Source organism: Lathyrus oleraceus, chromosome 5 (assembly GCF_024323335.1).
Source record: "Lathyrus oleraceus cultivar Zhongwan6 chromosome 5, CAAS_Psat_ZW6_1.0, whole genome shotgun sequence".
NCBI classification, from domain to species: Eukaryota; Viridiplantae; Streptophyta; class Magnoliopsida; order Fabales; family Fabaceae; genus Lathyrus; species Lathyrus oleraceus.
In genome coordinates, this window is record NC_066583.1 from 122,519,649 (window position 1) to 122,527,439 (window position 7,791).

At 33.0% G+C, this 7,791-nt stretch overlaps 1 protein-coding gene across 1 annotated transcript; it reads right to left on the reverse strand.

The window, feature by feature from the left end:
• Nucleotides 1–257: 257 nt before the first annotated feature.
• On the reverse strand, nt 258–1,758 carry LOC127085242 (serpin-ZX). The gene is made up of 2 exons (XM_051025783.1): nt 1,290–1,758; nt 258–1,111 (listed from the first exon to the last, which is right to left on the reverse strand). The coding sequence occupies exons 1-2, from the start codon at nt 1,695–1,697 to the stop codon at nt 323–325; spliced, it is 1,197 nt and encodes a 398-aa protein (XP_050881740.1). The 5' UTR covers nt 1,698–1,758; the 3' UTR covers nt 258–322.
• Between the last annotated feature and the right edge of the window lie 6,033 nt (nt 1,759–7,791).

Below are 7,791 nucleotides of genomic sequence, written 5' to 3' on the forward strand. Positions count from 1 at the left end.
TTTTTAAAAAGAAATCAAACAGACCCTAAATGTTTCGAAATAAACAATATCAATAGATTCAATGAGCATCTCTAAAAATAGATTCATAACAAAATCAAGTTCTGTTAATCTAGGAACGGTGATTCCACATGACAGGACCAATTGAAAAAAAAAATTAAAGGGAAACAATTTGAAATAAACAACAAGCAAGAAATCAACTGAATCTAGAATGAAAAGTAAAGATCAAATCAAATGACAAGGATCACTAACGGTCATCATCGATAGTCGGTAGTGTGAATTAATGACAATTTCTTTCAATACTGACTTCTTTCGGAAAGGTTTTCTAAACCTTGGGATTGAGCACTTGTCCAATAAAGAGAATTGTTCCAGACCGATCTTCTCTAATCAAAAACATGAAAGGATGGTCAGCTACAAAGTCTATCGGAGGAGGCGGTGGTTTGATGGGCTCACAACCTCCACCCGAAAGTACAGCAAGGGTCGCAGCAGTAGCTTCAGTTCCTTTTTCATTTACTTCAATAAAAGACTTGTGGCATATGCATGAAACATAAAGTTCTTCGCTTATAAGAGAGTCCTCCACCATTTTTGTCAAACCTCCACCTACTTCAGAGAAAGGTAAAACAACTCCTAGATCCTTCAACATGCTAGAAGCTTCAAGCCCAAAAGAAATATTGAATCTTGGAATTTTAAAGTCACCTACTGGAACCTTTTCTCTAGGACGCGTACGTTCTAAAAATTCAGGTTCAGAAGCTACCTTTTCAATCAAAGCTGACAATCCATCTTTTGCATCAGGGAGATAAAAGTAAATAGAGAAACTATGCCTACCCTTATAAAAAAGTTGAAGGACTTTAAAACCATCAAAAGCATTAATAAATTGTTTCTGTTTACTCGTCATGAAAGGAACTTTGACTGAGCTGCCACTGAGAAGGTAAAAATTATAGTCTTTTGTTTCTGATATATCAAACTCTGTCATCCATGCTCCTTTGAAGTATAGTGCATTTGCAAAGATAAGGTTGGTAAATCTATCAACTGAACCAGGGGGAAGTAGATTCTTTATAAGACCTTTTGTCTTTTTTTCAACCCATAAATTCACTTCTTTTGTGACCTTAGAAGCCTTCAAAAGAATATCAAAAATAAAATCAGTAATTGATTGTTTACAAGATGTTGATATTTGTTATTATTATAAAGTGCTAAAAAAATCAGGTAAATTGTTTTCTTTTGTGCTACGTAATTTCACAAAGAAATACTATAATAGATCATGGTAAAAATAGTATGATGATAGATTAATATACCTTGGTTAAGAAATCAACTGAGGCAATAGCGGCTTTGAAATCAGTGGCCACACTTTCTTTGAAGCAAGGTTGAAGAGATAACGATCGTTGAACCCACACACCATTGACGAAAGACACCAGAGGTCCAAACAGAAATCCACTGGGGTGAGTGTTATCGGCGAGCACACAGGAAACGAGTTGAGAGCATAACGTTTTGAGTTGGTCGGTAGAGTCAGATCGGAGGAATTCAAGAAGCTGGTGTTGTGTGGAACCCTCAGAGCCAACAGCGATGATGCTGAGTACGATTTGGAGTGACAATGGCGAAAACACGATATTCTTTTCTTTATATTCTTGTTTGGAGAACAAATGTTTGGCGATGGACAATGAAACCTCTGTTAGGTTGGTGATTGATTCGGAGAGGAGATTCATTCTTATTCTGGCTGAATCGATAACAATTTTGAACGTTAAAAAGTCTCTCCCAAAACCTAGAGAGATAGAAAAGATAGTAGCTTCCTAAACCCTAAACCCTTTTTACCTGCTGTTTATATAATAGAAGTTTTTTTTTTAATAATCATGTTTTTTAAAAAAATTCAAAAATAACCATAATTTCAAAAAAATTTATAAAAATGGACACTTTTTGCCCTAAAGACACATGAGCGCCACCCTAGATGGCGCCTACCCTTTAGTTGGAGGGCAAGTCGCCACTAGGAGTGGCGCCTACTCTTAATGTTTTTTTTAAAAAAAAATTTTTGCTTTTTTTTTAATTTTTTTAATATGTTTTTAATTATTTTTAAAATTTTTTAAAATCTTTTTTAACTTATTTTAAATTTATTAATTTATATTCATTATAAATTATATTAATTTATATTAATACATATATATAAATAATATTATTTACAAGATATATATATATATATATATATATATATATATATATATATATATATATATATATATATATATATATATTAATTTATATATATTAATTTAATTTATAACTAAATAATATTATTTATAAATTATTAAAATATATTAATTTATATACATATAAATATGTATATATTTATAAAATACACAAGATATATATATATAAATATATATTAATTTATATATATATTAATTTATATTAATAAACACAATATATTTATATTAAAATAATACACAAGACAAATATTATAAAGTTTAATTAAAATGCATTATTAATTTGGGATTTTTTACCTATTATGCGGTCCCTGGTACGATCCGCACGGGGGAGGTCTAACTACTCGTCTAGACGGCTCACATGGTGGTGGTGCTTCCCTATTCCCACCCCTAGTCCTAACCCGTCCCCTTGCCCTTTGCCGTTGTGGTTGGGTTGAAGTCCCTTCAATGCTGTAGGAAAGGCGGGTGCCCTCTGCGGCCTCAAAGCTTTGTCTCGGTGGGACAAACTGACTCCTGCTGGGTGCGCCCTCGAAATGTGGCCTTTGGTAGTTGAGGGTTGAATCGGGTTGGCTAAAGAACAATGTCTGTTGTGGTGTGTAGTAGTCTTGTTGGTAATCCTCTTGTATACCTGTGTCGGGGCTAAGTGGAGGACTGGAAGAGCCCGGGACATCGTCGTGATGGAAGTGTTGGGATTGGTGTTGGTGGGGGGATTGAGTTTGTGGTAGGTGTTAGGACTGTTGATGGTGGTGGGAATGTTGAGGTTGGTGTTGGTAATCTTCATGATATTGGGGTTGAGTTTGTGGTATGTAGTGTTGATTTGGTTGGGGGGTGGACATGTGTTGTGGTGGTTGTTGTTGTTGGTAATACGGTGGTGGTGGTTGTTGTTGGTAATATGGTGGTGGTTGTTGTTGTTGGTAATATTGTGGTGGTTGTTGTTGTTGGGAATATTGTGGTGGTTGTTGTTGGGAATATTGTGGTGGTTGTTGTTGTTGGCAATATGGTTGTTGCATTCGGGGATCGTCCAAATAGAACGGGTCAGACACAACCATGTTTGGATTTGTATTTGCTCTATACCAATCCACATATTCCCTTGTCGGTGGTAGCATTGGAGGCATATTGGTCAGAGTATGACGGGGAAATTGTTTGGCACAACGATTCGATGCGGCGGAATAAAAGTGATCGCCCAAACAACAGGCGCATTAGAACTGAAATGGACGTCGCAGAGAGAATGCAGAGGAAGTGTAACATATGTCGACAACTGGGGCATAATAAGAACAAATGTCCATATCGTAGATCTAGTTCCACAACATAGTTTTCATATTCATAACTTTGTGTACCAATGCTATTTATCAATAAAGTTTACTTTTTATTCCAAATAGAAGATGACATTGGAACAACAAACACAAACATCTAACATTAGAACAACAAATATTAAAACAAAAACAAATACTGGAACAAGAACAGGCACTAAAACAAGAACAAGTACTAGAACAATAACAAATACAAGAACAACAACACAAACAACCATAAAAATCTAGGAAATTACAACAGGTAACACTATGTCATATGATCCATGCATCATTTGGATGCAATCAATGTCGCTTTCAACTTCAACCCACCAACGTACCGTTTCTCCAGTTTCAAATGAGAACCTTGTTCTAAGCCTCTGAATCCTTCTGATGACTTCACCAGGTTGGTAATCTCCCTCTAACCAAGACACAAGGACCTTTTTAGTTGGTCCAACGAACGGATGTTCCAAAATTTCATCTCCATTGGGGGTTTGAGAGGCGAGAAAATAACATGTCCATCCCTTTTTAAGATTACTGGTTCAGGATCCGGCCGCCTTGATGATGTTCGATGCCATGATGACGGTCTGGGGGATGCCACGAACTCAACTTGATAGAGAAAATGATAGGAAAAAGTGGTGAAGAAAATACAAGGAAATAACTCAACTTGTACACCAATGTACTTAACCCTAATTAGTGTCGCACTTGATTAATTAGTCTTAGGGAGAATTAGGGTTTGAATTAGGTCATAACTACCAAACTCTAATTATAATCGATCAATAAACCCTAATTATAATTGATTAATTAACCCTAACATGATTAACCCTAATTCTCCCAAAAATTTATAAATAATATTATTTAGTTATAAATTAAATTAATATATATAAATTAATATATATATATATATATATATATATATATATATATATATATATATATATCTTGTAAATAATATTATTTATATATATGTATTAATATAAATTAATATAATTTATAATAAACATAAATTAATAAATTTAAAATTAGTTAAAAAATATTTAAAATAATTTTAAAAAAAATTAAAAAAATTAAAAAAAAAAAGCAAAATAATTAAAAAAAAAAAGATTTAGGAGTAGGCGCCACTCCTAGTGGCGACTTGCCCTTCTATTAAAGGGTAAGCGCCATCTAGGGTGGCGCCCATGTGTAATTTAGGGCAAAAAAACTGCCCACTTTTGTAATTTTTTTTAAATTATGGTTATTTTTGAAATTTTTTTAAAAAATATGATTATTTAAAAAAAATAATTTATATAATATAATATATATATATATATATATATATATATATATATATATATATATATATATATATATATATATATATATATATATATATAATGTCTTGCTAATCAATGCAAAAATATTAGGGCCAAATCTTACAAATATTTATTTTCTATAGAAATTTATATGCAATATTACGCTGCCAAATCTCCAATAATAAGAGGTTATAGGAAAAGATTGACGGCGAAAGTTTCTATCTCAAGACAATCAAGATATTGCAATCAACACCATTTATTAGAATATATTTGTAATTATTTAGTCAATTAAAACATATGTTTATTAAAATAATAACTCTGCCATTTTACTATAATGCCCAAACTACTTATACAAAATTAATTTTACTTAATTTTTTTTCGTCACATATCAACTTTTCATTAAAGTAATCTCTTAGACTTTTACTCATTCTAAAACTTGACTAAAATGTCATTTATTAATTTTGCTTTCTTTGAGATTTATGATTTTATTTTTTTTCACATTGTTTTTGATAAATGAGTTACTGAAAAACGTTATACTATATATAATTCACATACAGATAAAGGTTTGTTTGTCATCAATCAACTAAATAAACTTTTTTTTTGAATATTTTTAAAATAAAAATATGAATAATCCTTCTTTGCTAATTTGACTTTAATTAATAAAATTATACGTAGAGACTAATTTTGTGAATAAAAAATTACTTCAAATTTGTGTTTTTTAAATATATCAAAATAATTATAATACCTAAAAATGTTTTTTTAATTTTCCTTTTAATTAAATTATTTTCTAGAAGCAAATCATTTTTTAAAAGTTGTTGAAGCGTACAATTCATTTACCAAGCGAATATTTATAATAATCAATTATTTATGTTAAGAGATATTATAGGAATATTATTTGATATAGATTAATTATAGGAGATTACAGTTTTATTATAGATTTATTATAGCTTTATTATAGGAGATTTACATACCTAAGTAAGCTAATACTGAATTGTATAAATCCCAAAATTGTATTCTTGTAAACACACGAAATATGGAGTACAGAATTTTCCAATTCCACTTTCTGCTATTCTGCTAACATGGTATCAGAGCATAGGTCATCGATCCCTAAAAATTTTTTTTCTCTCTTTTCTGCAACATCAGTATATCTACTTGCAGATCTGTACAAACTCAGTCCTCCATTATCTTGTTCATTTGTTCATCTCTGCATCATGGAGAAAACTGATATTGTTAACCCCATTACAACAACCTTGATCGGACCAAACTACAATCTCAGGGTCCAAGGAATGAAGAGTTTTCTGATCGGACGCAAGCTTTGGCGCATGTCACCGGCGATGTCGTCAAGCCAACTCAAGACGAAGATGATGTTGGTGTAAGCCCTAGAGGCCAATACTTTTGGTACTTGTATCGAATTATTTATTTATAATAAAAGGCATTTTCTTTATTATGGTTGATTAATAAAGTCCCTAGAATAGATAGTCCGTTTAATGTATTAAGTGTGACTTAATCATGAGAACACATTAAACATAAGGACACTATTCTTAAAGTATCCGTAGTCGAGCTTCAGTGTGAAGTGGGATAACATTAAAGCATTAAGACTATTATGTTTGTAGACTGATGATCACATCTCATGGATCATGGATAAAGAGTTATCAAGTCTTAAACATAGGTATGAATATTAAGAGTAATATTTATACCGGATTGACCCGCTATGAGAATACTATATAGAAAGTTATGCAAAGTGTCATAAGTTATTCTCATGGTGATAATAGTGTATTCCACTCTTCGACCTAAAACCACTATGGATCCTAGATGTAGAGTCGAGTGCTTTATTGCTGATCAAACGTTGTCCGTAACTGGATAACCATAAAGACAGTTGATGGGTACTCCACGAAGCATGCTGAGGGACATGAGTGATCTAGATGGAATTTGCCCATCCTGCATAACAGGATAAATGTCTATGGGCTCAATATTGAACTGGACAAGGATGACACGGTTTATGCCTTGTGTTCAATATAGACATAAGGGCAAAAGGGTAATTATACACATAAGTATTATCACAGAAGGAATTGTCAGATCACATGACATTTTCGTGTCTTGGGTAGCAGTGATGTGTTGCTAGATACCGCTCACTGTTTATTATGTTAAATGCGTGATTTAATATAATTGCCAACGTCACGAAAACCTACAGGGTCACACACAAAGGACGGATTGATGAGAGATAGAGTAACTAAGGAATACCGTAAGGTACGGTGCCCTTAAGTGAATTAGAGAACATCGTAAGGTATGGTGTACTTGAGTAGAATACGAAATATGGTAAGGTACCATGGGCTTAAGTGATTTTGGGCATATTATAAGATATGGGCCAAAATACACTTAAGTGGGCTTTTAGCTTGAAGCCCACACAAGTGGTTCTATAAATAGAACCCTTGTGCAGAAGCATTCATTGCGGTTGCATTCTTTTCGTTTTCACTCTCTCTCTCTCTCTCACTCAAAGCCTTCATTCGTACCAGCTAGCACTGAGATTGAAGGAATCCGTTCGTGTGGACTGAGTAGAGACGTTGTCATCATTCAACGTTCGTGATCGCTTTGTGGATCTGCATCAAAGGTTTTGGATCGTCACAAGAGATCTGCACCAAAGGTTTCAACCGTCATAAGAGGTAAATATTCTATCACTGATCATGACCATTTGTAAGGATCTCTAAAGGAGAAAATTTTAATTTCCGCTGCGCCTTGGACCGCAATTCTCCTTCAGATGAATCTGCTACAAAATTTGTGGACCGCCTTGAAGATTGGGATAGTAAAAATCATCAGATCATCACGTGGCTACGCAACACGTCTGTACCGTCTATTCACATTCAGTTTAATAACTACGATTCTGCAAAAGAAATTTGGGAATTCTTGAAAAACCGCTATCAAACAACTGGACTTGCACATTATTATCAGTTATGGACCACACTTCACAATACCAAACAAGAACCTGGTCAATCAGTGAATGAATTTCTTGCTCAAATCCAACCAATT

What these genes read in the sequence shown, in the direction of transcription:
- LOC127085242 (XM_051025783.1), bottom strand. Translation starts at nt 1,697, where the DNA reads ATGAATCTCCTCTCCGAATCAATCACCAACCTAACAGAGGTTTCATTG. An exon ending in CAGTTGATTTCTTAACCAAG is followed by an intron (nt 1,112 to 1,289) that starts GTATATTAATCT and finishes ATTCTTTTGAAG; the next exon opens with GCTTCTAAGGTCACAAAAGA.